The 27,328-nt window shown below is 41.7% G+C and overlaps 1 protein-coding gene across 3 annotated transcripts in view; it reads right to left on the bottom strand.

The window, feature by feature from the left end:
- The window catches only part of OPCML (opioid binding protein/cell adhesion molecule like), a 1,110,526-nt gene that overhangs the window by 221,050 nt on the left and 862,148 nt on the right, over positions 1 to 27,328 (bottom strand). For all 3 annotated transcript variants that reach the window (XM_028528200.2, XM_028528201.2, XM_028528199.2), the window contains one exon: positions 15,910 to 16,142. In XM_028528200.2, coding sequence (XP_028384001.1) covers positions 15,910 to 16,142 — 233 coding nt within the window. The remainder of the gene's footprint in view (positions 1 to 15,909; positions 16,143 to 27,328) is intronic.

Genomic DNA, 27,328 nt, shown 5'->3' on the forward strand with positions numbered 1-27,328 from the left:
ACCACTCTTGACTTAAGAATCCATTTATAGCTTATTGAGGAAGGAAGGACTGGCAGTTACCACCAGGCTCACATGATACCTGTACCTGCATTAACATGTAATTCGCAATTTACTTCTGCATGGACACATGCCAAAATCAATTTGTTTCCATTCCCCTGAAGCAAATATTTCCATCCACCTTATCATTAAATAGTTATTGATCATTCATTACATGTCAGACACATTCAATAAGCATTTTTGCGTATTTAGTCTATGTTAGGTCTTGTGCCATCCATGGGAGGTAAACACGTTGGTCTCTTTGTGAGGTGAAAACTTTGTCCCCGCCTTCACGGTGAGGGAATCAGATGTGCCACTCACTGGTGATGACACCATGTGACAGAGCTAGACCCAGGGGTGGGCCACTCAGAAAGCCTGAGCTCATGTAACACCTCCAGTATTGATAAAAGGAAGCCCCTGAGTAAGCGGACACAGTGGGGCCCCAGGGCAAGCACTGAGAGGGAGGGAGAGGGAGGTGGTCACACCCTCCTGTGGCTTCCGTGGCCAGCCAGACACACTGCACCACCTAGCTAAGGCTCTGAACTGCCCCAGACATGCACCTTGTCTCTGGAGCTTCTAATGAGAAGTCAAGCTCTTCATTACTCATGGGTGAATTCAGAGCAGTCTCACCCCTCCCACGGAGCTACCAGTATATGCTCTCCGGGACCCCACAGCTGCCAGCTCCTGGTGAGCAGGCACAACCTGGACCTGAACTGAGTCTGAGGGGCTGGAAGGGCCACTGAGACCCTACAGTGACACTCAAGTGACTTTGTATTTGAAATGATACCACCTTATGATCACGTACATCCCTTAGGGACACACGAGACAAGACACAAAATAGGGGCTGAGGGGAGTGCAGTTGAAAGGAAGATAGAATACAAAGCTTCTGATTAAGGTGAGGCCCTGTCCACACCTGCGGGGCACTGCATTCTCACCTCTCCCTTCCTCCTGTGCACAGCTCCATACCTTCATCTTGCGGGGCCAGTGCGAAGCCACAAGGTCTCACTTCAGCCTGCCCCCTCATCTGAGGTACTTTCACCCCCTGCCTGGCACTTACTCAAACTGAGTTTCCTTTGCAAGTTGCCTGCTGATTGCCCCCCCTGGTTTTTCTCAGAGCAATTTTTGGGCATCTTCCTGATGGTCTGACCTTAATTGCATTTTCCTGTATGTGCCACCGCAGTCAGGATGCAGTTTAATAAAAGATTTTCAAGCTGCTGGGCCCACTCTTCCCTCCCCATCTACATCTTAGGCAGTAAATTTTAAGCCTTATTTTAAGGTGATTGATTTGGTGTGTTTTCTACTTTCTTTCCTGCTGTGGAGACGTTTTGCCTCTATGTGTGATAATTTTTTTTAAAGGAACTTTGATTTTCCTGTCCCCTCACTTTCCACCCTGCTGTTGCGGAACCAAGGAATGGGAAGCTTTATTCCTCAAGTGGCTATTTTGTGTTCTCAGATTCTGTTATTAGTTGTTGGTGCTTTGAATTAACCATGGCCAGGGCTCAGGGCTTGTCACTTAACACTCACATCGGCGGGTGTTTAAAGTGGGCACTGGGGGACTGAACGCTGCAGCCACAGACGTTTTCTCTTTGGAAACTGGAGCATAGACTTTTGTTTTATTTTATCTTATTTTGGATGCTATAGCAATAAAGAGAACTTATTACAAATTAAGCTATAACATTCGGTAATGTAGTGGTGTCCTCTTGAAGGTGTGGTCTCAGGTAGGTCTCTAAGTTTTGCATCTCTTTATAGAAGTCATATTCATGCAAGGACAGAAGACTCTCAAGAAAAACAAAACCTTCAACCAAAGCTTCGAGGATGATTCCATGACTATTCCTCTATTGCCTTAAAGTTATCTACTTCATCTCTTTGTTTCTTTCAATAAGAATAATTTATTTATATGTGTGTGTGTGTAAATATATATATATATATATATATATATATATATATATGTATATTTTCCAAAGGTACTTCTTGGATATGAGACTATAAAGTTGTTTAAACAATATCAAAAATAATTGGAAAATAAATGTTTTTAAAGATTTTGTTTATTTATTTTTAGAGAGAGGGGAAGGGAGGGAGAAAGAGGAGGAGAAAACATCAATGTATGACTGCCTCTCATGTGCACCCAAATGGAGGCTTGCCCACAACCCAGGCGTGGGAATCGAACCAGCGACCCTTTGGTTCACAGGCTGACACTCAATCCACTGAGCCACATGAGCCAAGGGAGAATTCTTAAAAATACAAGAATGACATACAACTCAAGGATAGGGGACATCACACACATACTGTTATGTGTTTAGAAGACGGCATGATTCTTCCATCACTGTCCACAAAGTCCACTGTAGTCAATGGGACAGGTGAGCCAGTGGCTCTGTGTCTGTGTGGTAGAACAATGTTTGAATGGGCAGGTGGACAGTTCTAACTATAGCCATCCCCCCTTACCTGTGGTTTCAATTTTTTGAGGTTTCAGCTACATGAGGACAACATGGCCTGAAAATACTAAACAGAAAACTCCAGAATTCAACAATTCATAAGGTTTAAATTGCACATAGTCCTGAGTAGCATGATGAAATCTTGTGCTGTCCTGCTCCATCCCATCTGGGACATAAACAACCTTTGAATATCCAGAATATCCAGGCCATACATGCTCCCTGCCTGCTAGTCACTTAGTTACCCTCTGGGGTATCAGGTGGACTGTCCTGGTATAGCTACTCTTGAATTCAAGCCACCTTGTCTACTTAATCTTGGCCCCACAGTGCAGTAGTAGTGGTGTTGGCAATTCAGAGATGCCAAAAGAAAGCTGTAAAATGCTTCCTGTAAGTGAAAGGGCATGTACAAATAGGAAAAAGAAAACACATACAGGCTTCAGTGCTATCTGCAGTTTCAGGCATCCACTAGGGGTCTTGAAACACATCCCTCCCTGCAAAGCGGGGACTGGAGTATTACTGAATCACCCTCGCATAGTACCTGTCGTGTAGCCTCAGAGGTATTTTTAGAAATGAAGCTAGCAGCCTAAAACAAATAATTGTAATATCTCTCTTTGTGCAGGACCTAGTAAAGAATAATGTGCTGTCTATTTAATGTGTAACAGTCTTAATAAGGAGGTGCAGCCAGCTTTGTCACCCACAAGTTACAGATGAAGACACTAACCCTTAGCTGGGTTAAGTAACTCATTTAAGGTCACAGAGCAAGCAGCCCAACCAGGAGTTAAATTTTGCCTGCTTCTTACCTAGAAGCAGGCCCATAAATGGGTTTCTTTTCTGTGTATGTTTGATTATCATTAATACTGCCTTTTCTATAGGATTAACCTTGATATTCCAGCACTTGGTAAACAAGCTCAACTGTCTGTTGCCAGAGATCGGATTAGTTCTTGTTGCTGCTGTGGGGCGAGATGCGGGGAAAGGAGGATCCAGGGCCTGTGCCCGAGCCTCCTGTCCCACTTACATGATGGCACCAGGCAGTCTCTCCCTGCCTCTCATAGAGGACACGCTGAAGGAGGTACAGCCAAGCAGCAGGAAGGCAAATGTAGAGGGGGCCATTTTTGGAGAGAACTATAGAGTGTCCTGGGCAACAAGGTGCAATGTGGATTGCTCTGGAGAAGCCCACATGAGGCGCTGAGGGATTCTGAGCTCAGCCTGTGGTCTCCCTGAGTCCATCAGGAGGTATCCTCAGTCCATTGAGCCCTTGGCTGGGCTCCTGCAGTCTCATCTTCATCTTAACCACTCCCCACCTTTCCCTGCTTCCTTTGCTCTCCTTCTCATCCTCTGTCTTCATTCTAATTCTCCATTCATCTCTGTGGCCCTCTTTCTGCTCTTTCATCTCTCTCCCTAACCACCTTTTTACTTTTCTAAATTGCCCTGGCCCCCTCGTGCCCGCTCCCGTGTCCACCACCTCCCTGGGCTACTTCAACTCCTATTAAAAGAAATGGCAGGTATCATGCAGAGCCCCATACCCTCTCTTTCAAAAAGCTCAGTTTGACCAGCTTTGAAGAGCATGGCCAAGGAGAGAAGCCATGTGTGTAAGTGCTGTTAATAGTAAATTACGCGTAGGATCTATATCCTGAGCGAAAATGGATTTAACTCTGTGTCCGAGGGAAACCAAATGTCTTGTCCTGGAGCAACCTGTGTCTTGCAAATGGCACACATTCGTACTGCTATCAGACTCAGGTTCCTGCAGGGGGTTAGAAACACATTTAGTCCATGTGAATGTCCCCTTTGGCATTTCCAGGACACAGAAGATCTCATTTTCCACCCACAAATTCACTTAAAATCTGTGCTTTCCCATGAAAAATTAAAAAAACTAAAAGAACCAATAACAATACTATAATCAATGATTATATCTATTCTAAGAAAGAACTTATTCTGTTTTAGTACTGACCTCAGGGAAGGTGGCATTCTGAGTGCAGTATTTGTGCAGTTCTATTAATATTCACATACCAGGCAAAGAGAACACCCCTCTGCTTTCAACTAACAATAATCCAATAATAAAACTTGAACTCCCTGTGGATGCATATAGCTCACTTATTCGGGGATTTTAGATTATCCAGGTAGCTGTTGTGTTATTTTTGATGGAAGAGGGATCCATTCGAACAGAAATTAAGAAGGAATTAAAAAGAGAAAATAAGTGTGAAGAAAGAAGAATTGAAAGAGAAGGCAAAATCTCCATTCCAACAATATCTTCCTCTAAAGCTGTTTATGATAAAAAGAGGATTAGGTAGCTCCTACTCCAGATATATGAAATTAAATCCCAGGCCCCTTTCCTCAGACACATGCAGGCCTGAGGACATCAATCCTCTCGTGACAAAATAACCCTCGGGAAAAGGAGTCCTCCTGGCAGTGTGCCATCCAGCTCTTATAAACTGTTAGCTGTGGTAATGAACCAATCCAAGAGACATATTAATAATGACATGAAGAGACACATTTATTGTTGATTGTTGAGATGGTGGCAGATTTATAGCCAGCTTGCCAGGAGGGAGGGCTTGGCCCAGAAATGGTGCAATTAAAAACAAATTGAATACTGGGACAAAGAATCAATAATCTAACAGGGCAACTTTTAGTTTGCAAAATACAAATATAAATTAATTGACCTGAACACAGTTGCTAACTGGTCATTAGTGTCTTCTTGCTGGCCAATCAGAACACTCATCCGTCCCATTGTGTTGACCAACCACAGCAGTCCGGTGGTGAACTTTCAGTGCTGCCTGCATGGCTGCCCTTTAGGACATGTCCTTTGGGGGCGATTTCCAACACCGTTAAAGGAAGTAGTTGTGTCACATCCTTCCCTTAGAAGCTATAATTATGAAAAAAAAATAAGATTTTCTAAGAACTTCCTTATTCAATAGAAATGTTTTTGTGCCTACAGTGTACAGCCATCTGTCCTAGCCATGTGGTGACAAACATCATAAATACAAGGTGGGTGCTGCCTTTTGTGGTATGGTCTCTCATAACAGCCAATTTAGGACATGTTGCTATTATTTTTATTGATTTGTAACTTTTAATATAAGTTTATTAAATAGCTACCCCTACAGTCATGCTAATTCAGATTGCAATCCATAAACTCTCCCTGTATAAAAAATGATGGAGCCAAGTCTGGTTCTTGCCTCCAAAAAAATTGTAATCTAGTGAAAAAAGAGTTAGATCCACCAATAGCTGAAATATGAAATAAAAAGTTATAGGTATCATAAGGAAGTACAGGTAATGGTACACTGGAATACCAGAGAAAGACTTTAGCTTTGGGGATTTAGCAATTCTAAAACTGTGCTGTCCAATATGACAGCCACTAGCATGTGTGGCTATTTTTAATTAAACTAATTAGAATTAAATAGTTCTAAAATTCAGTTCTTCAGTCAGGCTAGACATATCCCAAGTTCTCAATCATCACTGGTGGCTAAAGGCCACGATGTTGGACAGAGAAGACACAGCACACTTTATCAAGAGAGGTCAATGGGACAGAGCTGCCTGTGGAGGAGCACTGCTCTGAAGGGCTGTGGAATTTGGATATCCAGGGAAAAGAGTGTTCACAATGGATAGATCAGGTGGGAAATGGAAAAGAATGCAGGACTCTGGGGTGGGGGGTCTTACAGGGCATGTTTGGCTAAATCATGTGTGCAATGTAAAAGTGGAATAGTAGAAAACTAAGAGTGGAAAAGTAGGTTGGGCTCTGGCTTGTTTAGAACTTGAAAACATGATCTAAGACATGTTGGATTTATTTTATTGTCAATAGGAAGTCATTAAAATTATGAGTAGGGGAAGTGACAGATCAGATGTATGCATAAGGAATGTTCAGGCATCAGTGTTAAATGAATCTGAGGGAGGCAGAGACTGAGGCTTGGGTAGCGATTAGAATGAGACTATGAAAAGTCACTGGAGACTGAGACTCTACGTGTTGTCCATAGCAGTTGTGGGAAGAGAAAGGAAGAGAATGGACTTATTGGACATGACATCTCCTTAGATGGAGAAGGTGAAGAGAAAGAAGCATCAAGGCTTAATCTACAGTTTCATACATGGATGGTATGTCCATAAATAGGAATGTGAATTAAAGGAGGAAGGGCAGGTTTTGGAGTGAAAAGACAAGTTTAGTGTGGGACAAGTGAAGATATCTATGGGATACCCAAGTGGAAGAGTTCAAGAAAATATTAGAAATAAAAGCCTGGAATTAAGGAGAAAGTTAGGATTTAGGAGTCAATGATACATACCTGACATTAACTCCAGGAAGGAAGTAATAATTACTAAGATAAACAAAGTAAAGGAAGAAAAACAGGCTTATGGAGGAAAGATTCAGACTACAGAGATATTAGACTGAAATCATTTTGAGAGATAACATGGCAAAGGAAGCATGTGTATTGTAAATGAACTGGTGTATTAGTCTAGTCTCCTTATTAAAAGGGATGGAATCAAGAGGAAGTCCCAAGAAGAGGTCAAGGGCAGGCTTAAACTGTAAACTGAGCAGAGCTCAAATCAAGTCTCTCTATTTACCAGCTGGTGACCTAAGGTAATTTCTTTAGCCTATCTGAGCCTTGATTTCCTCATTGAACAATTAGGAAAATGTGTCCCACCTTCTGGGGTTAATGGGAACATAGAATTGTATTATTTCTATAAAAGAACTGCCATGTTAAGTACCTAGTGCATAATAGCCATGGTTCTGAAATATTAAAAAAACACATTTTTGCCCTGGCTGGTGTGGCTCAGTTGGTTGGAGCATAGTGCTGCAAACTGAAAGGTGGGTGGTTCAGTTCCCGGTCAGGGCACATATCCAGGTTACAGGGTTGTCTCCCAGCTGAGGCATGTACAAGGAGGCAACCAATGGATGTTTCTCTCACATGGACGTTTCTCTCCATCTCTCTCTCTCTCTCTCTCTCTCTTTCTCTCTCTCTCTCTCTCTCTCTCTCTCTCTCTCTCTCTCTCAGCAATGAAAAAAAATGTCTTTGGGTGAGAATTTTAAAAAAATAATTCTGGACTGCTTTTCTTGTAATTATTTTACTTCACTTCTATTGGTCTCCAATTTCTCTACCTATAAAAGAGAATTTTCAGTGAGAGAAGAGTCAAAGGCTTTTTGATACCTTTATGAGAAGCCAGAACAGAAATAAGTACAAAGGACAGTTATTGTTGCCAAGACTCTGTGTTTGAGGTAAAACTTATTAACTAGAGGCTCACAATCAGGTTTGAGGATGTGAGTCAGGTGCTCTGAATATGTGTACACATGCTACATGTAGGAAAACATTGCCACTCCAGGCTCACAGATCACTCTGATACTGAGCTGTGACTAACTACTCTTGTGGGTGGTAAAGCTTGAACTCTTATGTGGGATCCTGACTAAACGAGGGTCATGATGAACTTTTATCTGTCAGGAAAATTTGTGAGCATTTACTAATTTACCTTTCTTCTAAAGATTGCTTACCCTGCTCACAACAACAGGAAAGTTCTTTTTTTTTTTTTAAGCTACTGACAGACTAGACTCTTAGGAAATGAGCTGAGATTATCATACACATTAAGTAGAATAGCCCTGACTGTGTGGCTCAGTGGGTTGGGCATTGCCCTGCAAGACAAAAATTCACTGTTTGATGCCCATTCAGGGCACATGCCTGGGTTGCAGGCCAGGTCTCCAGCTGGGGGTGTGTGAGAGCTAACCAATGGATGTTTCTCTCTCATGTCGATGTTTCTCTCCTTCTCTTTCTCCTTCCCTTCCCCTTTCTCTAAAAATAAATAAATAAATAAATAAATAAATAAATAAATAAAATTATTGAAAAAAACCCCCAAATATTGAGTAAAACATTACAGGCACTTCATTTTCTTATTCATCTCCACATCAGTGATGATTCTGAGAATGGACTTTATGATTGTTGCATTTGTTTATGTCTGTTGCAAACAAGGCAGATGACAACTTCAGGCCCTGCCCCTCCTCTTTCTGGCTACTGTGTGTGTCACCAAACCGGATGCGGGGACCAGCAGCACTGCCTTGGATCATGTGGAAAAGTACCCATACCTTTGCTTCAAAACAAGCTTACAAACTTTCAAAGCCAGGAGCCTCAGGTGGAACTCACAGTCAAGGCCAAACCACATGCAACCCTGACAATGTGTTCATCTAATGTCAAATTTGCTTTGGTCTCACTCACCTTGGAAAATCACAACTCTTCCAGTTTCTATATTAAAAGATTAGAAGTATTACAGGAGGAATTGAACCTATAGATTTAATGGAGGTGGGATGAAATCTCATAGACCACAAAAACAACAGATGTGAAACCTGTGAAAACTGTGTGCACACATGTGTGGCTGTGTGTGAGTGTGTGTATGTGTGTGTGTGTGTTATGATCTTAGCTTCCAAACAGAGCAGAGCAGAGCCCCATATTTCTCTTCACAACAATGGGAGTAGAAACTCAATAGAAGGAGAAATGTTATAAATAGATGTGTGTGTGTATACTTCACAAAATGTGGTTTAGATTGTGTTGTCACCAACTACACATGATGTAAAGAAAGTGTGGTAGCCCTAGCTGGTGCAGCTCAGTTGGTTGGACATTGTTGCGCAGTGGAAAAGGTCTCCAGCTCAGTTCCTGGTCAGAGCACATGTCTGGGATGCAGGGTTGGTCCCTGGTCGAGGAGTGTACAACAGGCAACCAATCAGTGTTTCTCTCCCTCTTTTTCTACCTCCCTTCCCCTCTCTCACAAATAAATACAATCTTAAAAAAAAAATAAAGAAATGTGTGGTAACCTAGGAGATCGGATGGAGCTGAACATGAATTCAGGCTATATAATATGTCAAATTCAGATAATAGCTGAGAAGGGATAGGACCACTGCCAGAGGAACATGAGCATGCCTTCACCCCAGCCCTGACACAGGAGAACCTGGTGGAGGGGGGAGGCTGTGTAGGAGGCCCTTCTTGTGGAGAATGACTTGAGACCCCTTCCTTCCTTGGGTGCAGATGGCATCCTGAAGGAAATGACTGCATTCCTGACCTGTTCTAATCTACAGTTGCCATGGTTGTGGGCTGTGCAGGTTACACGTCAGGGTGGAACAGGGAAAGAAAGGGTGTCTTTCTTTTCCACCTCTCCATCAAAAGGGAGCTGCTGACAGCATGGGTGAGCAGTGCTCAGAATCACCACTAACAGGGGCGTTAACAAGAAACTCAGATTGAAGGGCTGTGAAGAAAATATGAATAAGAAAGAATAAGAGCAAACCTTCAATTGTCCCTTCAGTGGGTGAAGTTGGAAAACACATGGAGTACAGAGATGCCTGGATATACAAAATCCTTCAGAGAAATTACACTGACAAAGCATGAAATGTAATAACCAGAAAGGACTTCCTTCTTTCAGTCCAACTCTTCCATTTCAAAGCCAAGGAAAGGGTGCCCAGAGAGGTTCTTATACTTATTATGTCCTGTGGATCCTTTGGCCCATGTACCTTCTTTGTACACATACATAGAATGGACAGCTTATAGACCCCTTTTCAGAACCTTGTTTTCAGATGCAAAATAATTAGTAGTAACAATCATAATTAATAATCATAAATATAAGAATAAGATATGCACATGTGTTTCACAAGGAAATCAATTACATTGAACTTTATTCCTCACCCCGGGGTAAAAAGCTAGAAAGGAAATATCGTGAAGACACAGGCCTGGGTCGGGGCAGAGCTCAGGCTGGGGAATGAGCCTTTGGATACCCCACCTAGGTCATGTCCACTTCTCCACCCTGTCTCTGTGAAGAGCAGGTGTGATTATAATTTAAAATAGAGGCCGTGGGAATTACATTTATTTCCAGTTGACGGCCCACTTTTCTTTAGGCCCACAATTATACATGTTCACTTAAATGATTATAATATTTGGGAGAATTGGGAAAAGAACAGAAAAAAGAGGTTGGTTATAAAGGAAGAGTTGAAAATTGGCAAAACTGTGACCTGTCTGTTCGGCCAGAGATCTCCAGTGGGCCCTGCTCACAGTGGCTCTGGGCCAGCCCCAGCCGGCCCGTGCCACCCCAGCGACTGTCTGCTTAGTCCTCACCCTTATCCGTAGCGCCTCAGAACAGTTATGTTTTTCTCAGAAATAGTAACAGTTACCTGTCTTTTTACTTGGCTTCAGTTAGTACCAGACTGCTGTCTGGTATGTGAACAAAATCCTGCGTCTAGAATGAAAACACCTGGCGTTCAGAGGTGCTTTGGCACTTACTAGCTACTGTAACTTGGACCAACTTCTTCAAATCTTTGAATCACAGGTTGTTTTCATGGAATTAGGTAACTCTCTGTTCTGCTTCCCAGGGCTTTGTGAAGAAGTATCAAGAGAGGTAACTCATGGAAAGTGCTTTCACTGTTTTCATTTGGATGGTTTTCTTCTGGAGACAAGTCTGGTGAAGAGAATTTAAAGCATTTAGAAGTTCTTGGCAAGTTTTTAACCTTCTGAGTCTCATTTTCCTTGTTTATGAAATGTGACTATGATGTAGAGTTTGCAGGGTTGGTGTGAGGCCCATCTGAGAGGAGGTTTACACTTTACAATGTGGGTCAACGGAAAAGATTGGCTGGCACTCAGCAAAATTCAAGACCACGCTAGATGGCAAAGCTGACTTCTCTACCTACTAAATGAAAACTTGGGTCCCAACCAGTCTCACCTGACCCGACTCCAGACTCACAAAACGGAAGTCTTTTGTGACACAGAAATTGGATCAGCTTGCTATAGAGTCTCAGATGTGACAAATTAACACAATTCATCATTTCTAGCTCTTTACCTAAAATTGGGTTTAACAAGAGGAGTTCATTCCATGAAAGAAAATACCAGGTAGTAAACAGATTAGTGAACTAAGTCAAGAGAGCAGATTATGAATAACAATACCCAGGTAGCAAAGATCCACCAGCTTTTCCTGTCTACTGACCATGCCTGACAGCTTGAGGCAACACAGGGATATTCCCTGGTTTCAGAATGCTGAAGCATTCACGACAATTAGAATAACAATTAGATACTGGATTCTCAAATGGGCCATGTTTTTAGTACTTACATATAGGGTAAAGAGGTAACATTTAGAATGTGTGTCCCTGAGTGGATGAACTACTGGTAATTTAATTCTCTTCTTTGCTGCTTTTTCTCTCATCCTCTCTGCACTATTCATTGTGGTTTAGCATCCCACCCCCACAGCTAATTTTCTACCTTGAGCTTTGTCCTCAATTTCTTCTTGTACAGTGCAATCTCAGTAGCAGAAAAAAAAAAAGATAAGTGGAAAATTCCCATGGATCTAGATGAGAGAAGTAACTTCAGACCTTCTGGGCAGTGGGGGTGGTGGAGTATGCAGGAGGAACACTGACCTTGAAGTCACATGGCCATGGTTCAAGACCCAGTTCTGCCTTACTCACAGGAGACACTGACTGGTCTCTTAATCTCTGTGAGCTGCAGTAACCTAATTTGCAAATGGAGATAACAGTCATTGCCCTATAGCCTCCCAGGGATTGTCATGAGGGTCAAATGAGACAGATTGTGACCAGTGCTGTGAAGTCCTAAATATGTGCATGGGATTTGTATTATCTCTGTTATAACATGTCTCTTAGCTTGTGACAGGGAAGACCCTCATCCCTCCAGGGAACTAACTATTCCCATTTACTCTCCACTCCAAGTCATCTGCACAGTTTCTGGCACAGTCCTCACTCCCCTATGCTTGCAAGAGCTCTATGATCACTGCCTTCATACACCAGTTCATTTGCTGTATCAATCTGTTCTTCTGAGTATTTTATGAACATATACTGAGTGCCTCAGACAGTATGCTATGCACTAGGGATAATATGAGTAAGTTTTGCTTCCTGATGTTCTCTAGGAATAGTCCATCATGGAAAACTCACTCTAACGCTAGTAAATTCAAATTGGGTCTCAAACATTCCCCTTCTGGTCTTGTGTTATACCTGTTCCTTAGTTCTGTAATACTGGTGTGATGTGTGTGTCTTCTTTATCCCTAAGTTTAGCAAGCCTAATACTTTCTTTTCCTAGCAGCACAAGATCCTAACTCCACAGTTACGAGCGAGGCCATCAGCATTTCTCCATTGAAAAAGTAGGTGGTAGAACCTCTTAATTTTTCTTCTTTCAAGGCATTAACATTAATTCTCTCAACTATTCTTGGATGCTCATTTTTGGAGGAACCTTCTTGGTTCCTACAGGTAGACCCACAGTGCACTCTCAGCACAACTATTGGGCGATAGGAGTAACTTATTCCTTATGTCTCCGGCTTCTCTCCACTTTGCCCCATTCCGTACAGGGCTGCCCAATGGATTTTCCCACCTGACTAATCTGTCTCTGCAGCAATATTTTCCCCTGGCTTGGGATTCCCTGGATACCCAAGTGTATAGCCTCACTCATACTATCACACACGCTCACATGGTGCCTTGAAATTATCCCCTCAGTGGCTAAGATGTAGTTTGCATATCAGTGGTAATATTTTAATGAATGCAGCCTCTCTCACAAGGAAGGACTTAGGAATTAATTCCATCAGCTATGTGGCAAAGGCCACCATGTAAAATAGTAAGGACAGGTTCTGAAGTGAGAGCATCTTTCAGTTCCTCACGTTGCAGAAGGAACAACAAAGCCAGGACCCATGGGATTGGTCCCCTTCTCTAATGACACTTGGTTGCCAACACTGATGAGATTCTAACATTCTCAAATGGACTCACGGTAAATAAACACCTTTTTTTTTATCCTAAATAGACAAGTTGCAGCTCGGAAATTTTTCAGTTTTTCTCATTGCAAAATCAATACCCATCAGCAGTTTGAAATTAAAGGCAAGATTAGGCCTCAGTTTTATACATGCCATATTGTATTCCAGAAGCTTTCTACTCAGTCAGATAAATCTTCTTTAAGAGGATTAGGAAACTTTCATTATCTTTATCTAACCTGAACTAACACTACGTCTGAAAAATTAATCTATACACTGGACAAAAGCCTATAGCTGCTGGGAAGAAGGAGGAGTCTTGGACGTCTTTCTAATTGAGCAGTGGAGTCTCTGCTTCCACCCTCTGGAAAATCCAACTGGTCTCAAAAGAAGGAGCAAGCCACCCCATTGTCAACCAAGACAGAGGAAAAGGCAGCACTCTGAGATCCTTCTTTTCAGCTCTAAGTGAATGTAAAGATCCATCTGCTAAACGTTCCAAGAGAAGGTCCTCTCCTCTGTCTCCCCCTTCCCAGTCTTTTATAATTAACAGGCCACCTCTGACTCCCAGAGCTATAAGGGGGGCTTGGCCTGCATGTGGAGCTGGGGAGGGACCTGAACCCTGGAATCAAAGACTGCTGCTCCACCTCTTGCCTGTTTGCAGACCCTTCCTCAACCAATGTTTGAGGCTCACAGGGAGACACCGCCATGTCCAGCCCAAGGCACGGCTGCCCATGCCTTGTAAGGACACCATCCCCAAAGCTCCGCACTGCTAGTGTTCATGGCCTGCATTGGCTGTGACATGCCTACACAGCCTGTCTGTTTCCTGAAGATAGACAGGTTGTCTATTTGAGTCTGTATGCTGCCTGACAGTTCTTTTTATTCCAGTACCACATTTCCCGAATTTGAAGAGAACTTTGCTATCAAGGCCACGAGAACACCACAGAGGCATCAGCTGCCAATGCTGAGAACTTGAGCTCTTCTGCCACCGAGGCCAGGTGCCAGGCAGGGGAGAGAAAATTCACTCCGCATTGTCATCTGCACCCCAGACATGTTGAACAGGCATTGCAGCTCATCTCTGATGACTGATCTCACCGAGCATCTCCCCACCCTCTGAGGAGGAGCATTGGTAGTGACAGTTGTCTCTACCTCCAGATGGCAGACTGTCTTACAGAGCCAAAGCAGTGATCGTGACCAAATCATACCCCTGGGTGGGACATGTGTGGAGAATGGAAACAGCAGAGTGTACAGACGTCTGTCATATGGTAGGCTGCTATGGTGTCTGAGAGCACGAGGTAGTGAGAGAAGGGCTTGGGAGCAGAACGAGGCATGGCTTAGAGCAATAGGGTGGCACCAGGGCCTGTGCTGCACGGACAGACAGCACTCTGGCCCAGCACATGCCATTAGAAATGGCTCAGAGTCAAAGACCTGGGTGCTATGCTGGCAAAGAGCTGCCTCCTGAACTGTACGAGCAACTGAAGCAGGAAGAGACATAAACCCTTACTCTAGCTCCCCATGACACCAAATGAAATGAGCAACATCATACTTTTTAGAAAGGCAGGAGCAAGAGAGTCCATATTAGCTAAGTGAGGATGCCATACACATTTCATAAGCTCATAAATCTGTTGAATCTGCTGCAGATGGAATCTGATAAAAGGCAGTTACTAAAGATTAAATCAGACACAGTGGCTCCTTCCAAGAGCTCAGTTCATGGTCCCAAGACACCAGTATAGAAGCCCGCCCACATCTCCCACCTGGTGGAGGAAGGACAGAAGGATGTGCCATCGGAGGACGGGAGCTGGCTTAACCCTTCATTGTTACCATGAGTCGACACCTGACAGAAACTGCTTTACACAGTGATGGAAGGGGCTGTGCAGTTAGCTGGGAGCAGTTCAAGATACGTTTGTACTGCTGCCGTGTTCTAAAATGGTTCTCAAATTCTTCTAACTGCTATCTGAATATGTTTCTAGTATTTAATAGTTGATCTCTGGGATTTTAACATTTCTTCAGCTCCATTTTTTCCTACAAAGTGAAATTTGAATAAAAATATTAAATACTATGCCTGGGTTATACCAATTCAGATTTTTTAAAAAAGGGAGAATAGGAGAGAATGTCAGGGATTAAATTCCCCCTTTTTAATTACATAGATTAATTTCCACATACACTTGGAAATATGATTTTGACTAATCTCTCCCTTGATCGCAGCTCCACTGTGGGGCTGGGAGAGGCATTGGGGTGGCAGCAATGCCAGGGAGGTCCTGAAAAAACAGGCTCAGAACCCCTTCTGGGACAAGCACGCCTGTCACATATGCAAAAGCAGTCCCGAGTCCCATGATTCCACCTCAATAGTATTAACCATTTCCTATAAGAGATACTTACAGACAGATGTCTACATGAACAGTATCATATCTTATTATAGTTGGGTTTATATGTATGGAAAGTGGCTATTGTGTCTATTTTTTAAATATATCTGGCCCCAATCCCAGAGTAGTAAGTAACTGAAGAGAGCTCAACCAGCATGTGTCAAACAAGTTACTGATAAGAACTGGAGTATCAGAAATAAAACTGAGAAACTCCTTGAAAATATTCAGTACTCAGTCAAGAACCCAGCAGGTGAGAAGGGATCTGGGACTTAAACTCAATCTCTGGATTCTGTAGAGGAAAAGGACCTTTTGTGTCTTTATACAAGATAGATGCAAAGACTGAAATTGTGCTTGCCCTTTGTGATTGACAGGAACCCTGACCTGCAAATCCAGCTGTAACTCACCTTGCACGATGAGGTGGACCCGGGAAGTTTTGGGGTGGTTGTCCGTCTGCACAGAGCAGGTGTACGGGCCCTCGTCATACACATCCACGTTTTGGATCATGATGCTGTACTGGGTCGGTGTGTTGACCAGGATGATCACACGAGGGTCTATGGACCACTTGTCACTCCCAGCGTAGAGGATGGTGCTGCGGTTTAGCCAGGCCACCCGGGTGACCCGGTCATCTATGGTACACCTGTGGGGTACAGTGGGGGGAGAAAGGGGGGAGGGAAGAGGAAAGGGGGATATTGAGGAAAGGAGAAAGGAAGAAAGGAGAGGGGAGGATGGGAGAAAGAGAGTATTGAAAGATTATATTATAAAATAGTGATTGTATTTTAAAAATAAATAAAACAATAGAACCTAGTGCTGAAAGAAAACAATTAATTATTGATGAAACTTCCTAAATATAAGTTAAGAGTGGCCTGAGTCATTCTGAAGAAACGATGATACAAAATCATTGGCATTTGATTCATAGCCTGTGAATATCTTTGCTCTATATTTGCTTTCCATCCTATTTCTCCCCTAGGCTTATACAAAAGTTATATTTCTTGAGCACATTTAGCACCTTGTGGGGGAAGTGGCCCAGGGGCATTGGGAGAAAAAGTGGATCAGTATTTCGAATAGGTCACAGATAATCCACAAAGCAAATAGCTAACTTGTTGTTAATCAAAAATTGAACATGTTTACCTCTGGACATCTGGGTGCTGATAACCCCCTGAACTCCTATGTTGCCCGATGATTGCAAGCTATAATTTATAACATGGATGGGCAAAGTTCACCTTAGAATGCCAACGGCTTTGGAGGAAGCCATGGCCACCTCTTAAGATTTCAGGAGAGGAAAGAAGAAATGGCCAGGCAGTTTCTCTGCCTTCTCATGCTCCTCCCTCCATGTTCTGAGAGAAAACAACGTGGCTGATGTCACCTACGTTATCATCATCCCTCTAACCTACTAATGACAACACATGGAGGCAAGTGGAATTTGCTTTTTGGTGTGCATGACCTGCTGGCTACCAGGTTTAATAAACATGCCTGTTGGTCAGGAACAAAAGTTGCCTATGATCCCCAGATGCTTAGAACCTGTAAAAAGAAAATGAAGAAGAAAAGAACCCTTATAAATGTGGGTCTGCGAGGAAGGGCATGACTAAAGAGTTCAAGTCATGCCCACCTGGCTGTTGACACTGTAGTCAGAAGCTGAGTTGGGGTATCTGAGTAAATACAAAAGGGCAACTACAGCCCCGCTGTTTCCCCCAGATGTCCTAGCAGAGGGTAGGAGGTGTGCCTTCTGGGGACAGGTAGTGTGAATCCAGTGTCCCAGGTAAGGAGATGGAAAAAACTCTGTCATTCCTTACTTCATCTGATCCCCTTTGACTGACAATAGAGATCCTTCTGACAGGGCTCCAGAGATGGGCAGCATGCGGAAGACACTGGCAGTGGAAGAGAGAGAGCGCACACATCTTGGACATGCTGCTTCCCTGTGGCAAAGTAGCCAGCCTGGCAGGGCCGGGGGAGCAGAAGGATCCTGGAGCACCACAGTCACAGCTTTCATCGAAAGGGGAATGCATCAAAGTCTAGAGAAGTGCTCTATCCTGTTGGTAGGAGTGGAAACAACACCAGCTCCCAGTTACTGAGGTCTTCTATGTACAGGTCCACCTATCCCACAAAGGAGTGTGCAGGGGGTGGGGGGATGAGGTTGGGGTGGGGTTGATAACTAGGTGCTTTCAAACGGTAATAGGAGGAGATTCTTCTCTTCTAAATTGTCTTTATGTGCCATTTTTTTCAAACTACAAAGTAAAATAAACGTGTTTAAACATGTGAACAAATACAATATAGAGATGCATAAAAGCCAAGCTAATCATTCCATCCTCACCCAACTCCTGGTTCCCTGAGGTCATTATTCCAGGAACAGCCTGTTATTTCTCCTTCCATGTGGCACCCCTGACAAAGACATACTTGCATATGTGAAGTTTGTGTTGATTTGTTTTTACCCAAAACAGAATCACACTCAAACTTTCCTATGAAGCTTTTCTTCTAACTGGGCCACAGGCACCTCTGCACAGCAGGAGTCAGAGAACTGATTGTGTAATTGTTTCTAGGGAACATCAGGGACATGAGTTTTGGGGGCCCCACTGCACCCACCATCAGGTCCCCAAAACTCAGGTGTCATTAAATGACCCTTTCTCACCTTAGCAATGCTGTCATTGGTATAAAGAAAAATTGAAGCCCTGGCTGGCGTAGCTCAGTGGATTGAGCGCGGGCTGGGAACCAAAGTGTCCCAGGTTCGATTCCCAGCCGGGGTACATTCCTGGGTTGCAGGCCATAACCCCCAGCAACCGCACATTGATGTTTCTCTCTCTCTCTATCTCTCTCTCTCTCTCTCTCCCTCCCTCCCTTCCCTCCCTAAAAAATAAATAAAATCTAAAAAAAAAAAAAAATCGAAGTCATGTTTTTTTTGTTTTTTCCAAATCCTAGGAAGTTAGTTTCACTTTCCACAAAATTTTTCCTTCTATGGGAAATCTGCCATTTCTTTTATGAAGAAGACTAAAGCCCAAAATGACCTTCCTTGCTTTAAACTTTCAAAATCTTTTTTTAAGAAAAATGATAAACTCATTAATTCACTCTCTACTGTAAATGATTGATAAGGTCACCCCTATCCTGATGGCAGCTGCATTTTCCTAAAGACTAAATCCCTGTTTGAATAACTCCTAGCAATTAAGTTCCAGTTGTACAGTTCCATGGATTCACAAGCCTGGAAGTGAGTGGTGATCAGACAGAGTGCAGAGTTCTGTCTCCAGCCCCCAGAACCACTGGAACACAGGTGACAACACGCAAACAAATCAGCTGGCTTTTGTTTGGTCAATTATGTAATGCCTTGCACAGTTTTAAGTTGACACAATTTAAAAAGTTTAAGTTATAGTTGCAAAGAGTGTGTTTTTTGTCTCTGGAAAATATTCACATTTTAAAATGAAAACATCACGCTATACACACACACACACACACATACACACATTAAATTTAAATACCATAGTAATCTGATACTCAATATTATCTATTTTCTTTTTATTTAATATCATCATCCAAGGATATGTTTATCTATTTCGAGAGAGAGAAAAGGAGAGAGAGAAACATTGATGTGAGAGAGAAGCATTGATCTGTTGCCTCCCATTTGCACCCTGATCAGGGATGGAACTTGCAACCTTTTGGTGCAAAGGACAATGTTCCACCCAGCTAAGCCAGCCAGCCAGGGCTTGATTATCTCTTTTCAAGATTCATGAACAAGTTCTTCTTTTACAGTTACATAATATACATCCTTCCTTTTTTAAATGTAAACTTGTGTTTCCACTGTATGTCCTCTGTAAGACTTTATCTTGATATATTTTATGTTTGAAAATCTTTTATTGATCAGCTATCAAATTTATATATACATTTAAATCTCTTTTATGTTCTGTGACCGTAAAGCTCTGAGTAATAATATTTTCTTTTAGAATGAGTTATCAATGCAAGGATAATATTGATAAAACAACATAAATATATTGTCCATGTTGTTAAGTAATAATTAAAGGTAACAAGTAAGCTTTTACAGGAAATAAAGCTCTTAGTAGGATATATGAGGCTTTTAAAATTATACCGTAGATATAATGAGATAGAGCTAAGGATCAATTCTATTTCTATTCCTATTTTTGCTTTAAGAAAAACCTGGTTCACATTAGCAAGGATACGAAAATGAAAATCTTGCATAGAAATGTCACTCAATTCTTTGAATCTTTTCCAAAATATATGCCAAGATTCACATAGTAATATAGCTTCAAAAATTATTTTAATGATCGCACAGCTGACAATTCAATTAGTTCCTCCTTCAATTTCTTTTAAAGCAATGAATTGGAAAATACCTGACTTGCAAAGGGCTTTGTAAGGCAGTATTAAATTCATTCCATTTCTCAATATCTAGACAGTATACTGCTAATATTTTACTAGGCTTTATCAAATGACTGTTAAAATAAGAAAGTGAAGAAAAATTCTCTCCTGGACAATTACTAAAGTGGAAGCAGTCAGAAAGGAGAATTAGAATTACAATTCAGTTTCAGGCACTTTCTCAGGCCATTTTGGAAAATATGAGATCTTGAAATACACCTTAGACCTGCCCTGCCCTTATATAAGACCTATAGCTGCAGATTGGGGTGTATGCAACTGGTTCAAATTACCAGGGCGCCTAATAAGGGCTGACCTTGAGACAGGTCAGTCCAAGTCTAACTTCCAGAGCCAGAACAGACTCTTCTGTCCAACCATACAGCCCGTGGAGAGCCTATGTTCCCCTAGGGTAAGGCTAGACTTCCCCCGGTTAGATGACCAGGGCCCGATTTTGCTGCTCTCAAACCTAGGCCTCATTAGTGGACATGAAGGGCAAGTAGAGAGGAATGACTGGATAAAGGCCATATCTCAAGTGGGGCAGAGCTGAATAATCAAGTCCACACAGTCCTGGAGCCTAACAGATGATAAAGAAACTTGGTACAGTGAGGATGCTGGTTGAGGACCGTTATTTTCTTCATCATGTTTCTGTGCTTCAGAAGAAAGATTAGTGTTAATGCTTCTTGCTTTCTTCTGTCATAATAAGGTTTTTTTTAACTGTCCTCTGAATAGCAGTAAGAAGAGGGTAGGGAAGGATTTAAAAAATACGTTTAAGTTTCTGCCAAATCAGGCTCCTTTCCTACTGTTTATGGCAATGTCCTGGACTCTTATTAACAACAAGCACATGGAAGAGAATTGTTCATGTTAAATAAAGGGATCTAAGAGGAAAGTTGAGAAATATTCATGTCAACTACCTGATTTTTAAAAAGATTTTATTTATTTATTTTTAGAGAGAGGGGAAGGGAGAGAGAAACAGAAAGAGAAACAAAGAGAGAACCATCAGTGTGAGAGAGAAACATTGATCAGTTTCCTCTCATACGTGCCCTGACTGGGGACCAGACCCACAACCCAGGCATGTGCCCTGACCAGGAATTGAACTGGCGACCTTTCTCTTTGAGAGACAATGCCCAACCCACTGAGCCATGCTGGTCAGGAAAACTTCTTAAATTTCTTAAAACTTCTTAAAAACTTCTCTAATTTCTTGAGAACTCTTAAAAGTATTTAAAATTTTCACATTCAAATCTAAACCTTCCTATTGGCCCTTGATAACAGAAGTCATTATAACTCTATGACAAGAAATGTCAAAAATTATATAGTGCTTATTCTGGGACTGGCACAACTTTACAAACTTTTCTTATATTAAATCACTTGATCTATGCACATTTTACAGGTGAGAAAACTGAAACACAGAGAGGTTCAGGACTCCTAAGGTCCACAGCTAATACTATCAGAGCAGGGAGTTGAAACTTGGACAGGTTGGCCCTAGAGTTTCTGTACTTGAGGGCTGTGAAAGTCTCTTCAAAAACGAAGTACTTGTGTGAACCACAAAAGGCCCAGAATAGCCAAAGCAATCTTGAGAAAGAAGAACATTGGAGGTGTCATGCTACTTGATGCCAAACTGTACTACAAAGCTACAGCAATCAAAACAACATAGTACTGGCATAAAAACAGACAAACAGATCAATGGAATGGAATAGAGAGCCCAATAAACTCATACCTACATGTTCAATTAATCTATGACAAAGGAGGCAAGAATACACAGTGGGGTAGAAGTAGTCTCTTCAATAAATGGTGTTGGGGAAATTGGACAAATACATACAAAAAATGAATGTAGACTACTTTTGTATACCATATATAAGAATAAACTCAAAATGGATTAAAATCTTAAATGTGAGACACAAAACCATAGAACTTCCACAAGAAAAGTTAGGTAATAAACTCTCATACTGACATTGTTCTTAGTAATATTTTTTGGATATCTCTACTTAGGCAAGGGAAACAAAAGAAAGAATAAACAAATGGAACTAAATCAAACTAAGAAGTTTTACACAGTAAGGGAAAATATTAATAAAACAAACAACCTACTGAACGGAAGAAGATATTTGCCAATGATATATTCCATAATGGATCCATATCTACAATGTATTAGGAACTCATACAACTTAACACCAAAAAAGACAATCTGATTAAAAAATGAACAGAAAACCTGAATAGACACTTTGCCAAACAGGACACAGATGGCCAACAGACATGTGAAAAAAGGTTCAACATCACTAATCATCAGAGAAATGAAAATTAAAACCACAATGAGATATGAACTCACACCTGCCATAATGGCTATTATCAATAAATCAACAAACAACAAGCGTTGGCAAGGATGTGGAGAAAATGGAGCCCTCCGGAACTGTTTGTGAGATTATAAATTGATGCAGCCACTATGGAAAATAGTATGGACTTTCCTCAAAAAGTTAAAAATATCACAATATGTGACCCAGCAATCCCACTTCTGAGTATTTATCCAAAGAAATCCAAAATACTGATTTGAAAATCTATATACACCTCTATGTTTATTGAAGCTTTCTTTACAATAGCCAAGATATGGAAGCAACCTAAGTGTCCACGGATAGATGATTACATAAAGAAGAGGTGGTACACTATACAATGGAATATTTCTCGGCCATAAAAACAATGAAATCTTACTATTGGTGACAGCGTACATAGACCTAGAACAGTAGTCCCCAACCCTTTTTGGCACCAGGGGCTGGTTTCGTCAAAGATGATTTTTCTACAGATGAGGTAGGGGTATGGTTTAAACCAACAAACAACAGAAAATGACTCACAGATAAAGAGAACAGACTGGTGATTTCCATAGAGGAGGAGGTTGGGGGCTGGGTGGAAAAGGGGACAAGATTAAGAAGTACAGATTGGTAGTTACAGAATAGTCACAGGGATGTAAAAGTACAGCACAGGGAGTATAGTCCATAGTGTTAGAATAACTATGTACGGTGTCAGGGGGCACTAAACTTACTAGGGGGATCACTTAGATATATAAATGTCTAAGCACTGTGCTATACACCTAAAACTAGTATAATAATGCAGGTCAACTGTAATTGAAAAATTTTGTAGAAAGTGTTTGGGGCTTGAGAATCCATGTAACAAGGCCAGCCAGAATAAGCTGGCTTTATCCCATCAGTTTCCCTCACATTTATGGTACTAATTTGATTTTCTCATAAGAGATAAAATAGCTTAGGAGAACAAAATGGATATTTGAAAGTGATTTTGTATATGCCTAAACCACTGCTAGCCATGTACAGGGAGAAGTGATAGAAAAAAGAATCAGAAAGAGCAAGGAAATGCCTGAAAAACATTGGAGGAAAAGGATCTGGCAGGCAAAGCACCATTTCCCATGCCACTGGGTATGGAACTCGGGGGTGGGGGGAAATGCAGGGTCAATTTGTTTCGGTTCAGAGGAGGAGGTTGAGTTAGGGGAAATCCATGCCTTGGGGCAGCGTTTTTCAAACTTTAGTGTGCAATGGAATCACCTAAAATGCAGATCACTGAGCCTGACACTCAAGGGCTTCTGTTCCAGTGGGCTGGAGGTGGGCTGCCAGTTTGCAGTTCTAAGAAATTCCCAGCTGAGGTCAGAGCTGCTGGTCTGAGTCTCCTGTGTGAGAATCACTAGTGGCCTTAAAGAAAGTAGACAAGGGATAGGTGGGAATTTAACCAAAATAATAAAACCTTCCTGAAAATTGGCCAGCTTTAATTTTTTGTTTGTGTTTGTTACTTTTCATTTTTACATTCTGCCTCTGAAAACACAAAATTTAAAAGTGCCATGATAGACACAACAGATATTCAATCAGTGTCTACTGTGTACTAGACAATGTTCTAGGAGTTGAAAATTCTGGGAAAAGGCAAGGTCATGCCCCTCCAAGGTATGTCCAGTGAGACAACGAAAGTGTGTGAGTAAATAAGCATATTGGTCTCAGAAAATAAGTAATGGGGGAAAACCGACTAAGGAATGAAGTGAGCCATGGGGACGGGGAGCGTATGGGAGACAGAATGGTCAGAAGATGCCCCATGGTGGCCTGCATGCCAGATGTTGAGGTTTTTACAACCTTATATCTGATGCAATACGACGTTCATCTGAAAATTGTGTCTAACTCAAAAATAAAAGCCACATCTCACTTACATACATAGAGAGCTACGAAAACATTTAAGTCATCTGGGTAGCTGGAGAGCAAGCCTTTTAAATCAGACTCACAGTCTCTCCTATGTGGATACTATTACAGGTGTTAGTGTTCAAAGAACTGACAGTTGGCATTTTGAGCCACTAAAGTTAAGTAGAAAATGCCAATAACTAGGGATTTCTACCCTTGTTATTGGAATAATATGTAAAATATGTTGCATTCCTCACTGTCTTAACAAGTACATATTGGTAAATAGAGATTAATCTCTAATACAGACTCATCATTCTAAACCTCTACATCTCTTTGTAATCTAATGTTAATATCAAAGATTCTGGATGTCACAGAATTTACAAGACTGGATTTAATTATTTACACAGTTAATTTGTTAAACTACAAATACCACATGGATAAGAACCTTGTCGGTGGCTCCATTTTGTATCATCAGCACCTCCCACAGTTTACCTTGCATGTAGTAGACAACAAATACATATTAATAATTATTAAAAGATATGGGCAATGTTTTTCATACTAGCATCAGAAGAACCCACATAACTGGGAAGCTGTACATCTTGATCCCTTCCTCTGTTTCATCTATCCCCCGAAACCCCTCTCACCTACAACCATCAATGTGTTCTCTACGAGTCTGTTTCTGTTTTGTTTGCTCATTTATTCTGTTATTTAGATTCTACATATAAGTGAAATCATATGGTATTTGTCTTTCTTTGACATTTCATTTAGCGTAATACTCGTCAGGCCTGTCCATTTTGCCACAAATGGCAAGATTTCATTATTTTTTTTCACGACTGAGTAATATTCCATTGTATATACTGGGGTGGGCACAAGCAGGTTTACAGTTATAATCCAAAGAAACAGTACAATAATTAATAAATAGCAATATAAAAATAAATTGTGTTCCATGTACTTACAACTGTAAACCTACTTTGGCGGCACCCTGTACTTTGGATGCTCAGTGACCACAATGAGATTTCAATGTTCAGATTTGTGTCTATGATGACAGTGTCATCGATGAGCATTTCTTTCATTGTCTCAGCCTAATGAGAAAAATGCAGAGGTGGACTCACTGTGCCATCATAAATTCATGCCAAGAAAAGCTGAATGGTGCCAAGCACTCTAGTGATGAAGGTTCCCGAGACTGGACTGAACCAGTGTGGCAGGCGTGCTTGGCTGTCATCCGGCACACGTTGAGGTGAACAGTGACACTCTCATCACCTTCACATTGCCACTTGGACATTCATTTTAATAAGACATCACCTTTTTCATTCATTGATGCTGCAGATTTTAGCTTAAGTGGTTCTATATGTGTACAATTTGTAATTTTGGATTTTAGTGTCTATAAGGGTATATGGTTAAGGCATTTATACCTAGTTTTATGATTTTATGTATATGAATTTTTAAAAATAACTTCCCCTGGGAATCCCGAGAACCTTGTCTCTGCCCACCATGCCCTCTGCCTTTAAAATGAGCCCTGGAGAGTCCCCCACTTAAGAAATGCTGACAAAGGTGGTACACTGGTATGTTAAAACCTGAAAATGCAATTTTTAATTTTCTTTCTAAATTTATCCATAATGTTAGGTTTTTGTTTTTGTTTAGCTTTGTTTTGTTATCTACCTTTTTTTATAAATTGAAAGGTAATTAAAATGTAGTTAAGAACCTTACATGTATCAAAATGTATTAAAAATGCCTGTTTGAAAAGTGGGAGGGAGATCTTTCTTTAGAGGATTCAAAGACCAGTAATAAATGGATTTTTTAAAGAAAAGGAGAGGAGACAAGCTAAAATAAAACATTTTTAGATCAATCCCCACAGTATTTTAAATTGTACAAAGCTGTTCTCCTGGGAAGTTTTGACTACTCCATGACTCCTGAGCTACAAACATAGCCAACTCCAGAGCATTATCAAGGACCCTAAATTATCTAAGAGAAAACTTTATGATTCACGCAGTCGAAAATTCAACAAGGGTAATAACTCTGCTACAGCTAACATTTGCTGATAAGGTATGGGTAGGGAACAGACCCAAGAGTCTCCGTCGAAGAGTGGGAGGAATTGGAGCCGCTCAGAGAGGGCCCGGGATGGAAATATTTCAGCGCGCAAGACGCTGGCTGTGAAGGCTGCCGGGCACAGGGCACCTGCGCGTTGTTTCTCCGTGGAAGACGGGGTGCCGCACTAACAGCCGCTGCAGTGGAGAGTCACAGTAATGCAAGCGAGGGTGCTGGTGTGTGTGTGTGTATACACATGTGTGAGTGTTTGAGTGTAGGAAGGGGAGGGGTGTTAACCCTAGATAGAGATAAGAAGAAATATATCAAGAGAAAAGAAGAAATATATCAAGTACATGCAGAATGAGGGCCCTGGGAAAAGTAGAGTATCTAAAGCAAAACAAAGACCGTGTGGGTCACCCTAAAAACGGTGTCACTTGAAGCAGAAAATCATCTGCAGGAGGAGGATGTGCTGTGGTTTCAGCCATGACCGATGATATATGAGTCCATCAGGACAGTGCTCATGGTGTCCTGAAACAGGTAGGGGCCACTTCCGGCCCCCGCAGCATAGCAAGGGCTCTACCTGAATACAGACAGCAACTTCACACACCTCACCACCCACGTGAGGCAGCCAGCCTGACGGCAGTTCGGAACAGAGCATCTGATACGGTGCAGGAAAGTGAAGGGAGTGATTTATGTGGAAGGATGGCTCCACAAAGAGGTGGAAATTGCTTTCAGCCACAAAAGAGGAGTTAAACTGCATGGCTATGAGAGGTGAGAAGAGGAGAATCCTTACCATGGTAACAGAACGTAAAGCCTAGGGTAGCTGAGCCTCATTACGAAAGGAAAAGGTAGGCAAACAAGCAAAGGCATGCTCTGAAGACAATGAATGACTGAGCTGTCTTCCTCTCACAACTCAAGTCGCTCTGAAAATTCCCTGGATGTGCTGGGAAATAAATTCATTAGTTTCCCAAGGAGACACAGGCAAGGCCAAAATAAAAAGAGTGACCCAAACCATCATTAAGAGATAGGGCCTGCCTTCAAGATTCTTTTGATCTCAAGTGGATGACAGAATACTAAGAACATTAAAAAATACCCTATCACCTTCATAAATATAATCAAAAGCAGAAACATTCATTCATTCTTTCATTTAACAAATTTTTATTAAGCACCTACTCTGTGCCAGACATGCTACTGGGCCCCCAGGATAAGATGCTGAGCATGGCACTTTCAGATTTGTGGGAGCCCCATGCAATCAACAAAACTTTAGAGTACCGGTATACTACTACAAACTGAGCTG

Source organism: Phyllostomus discolor, chromosome 13, assembly GCF_004126475.2.
Source record: "Phyllostomus discolor isolate MPI-MPIP mPhyDis1 chromosome 13, mPhyDis1.pri.v3, whole genome shotgun sequence".
NCBI classification, from domain to species: Eukaryota; Metazoa; Chordata; class Mammalia; order Chiroptera; family Phyllostomidae; genus Phyllostomus; species Phyllostomus discolor.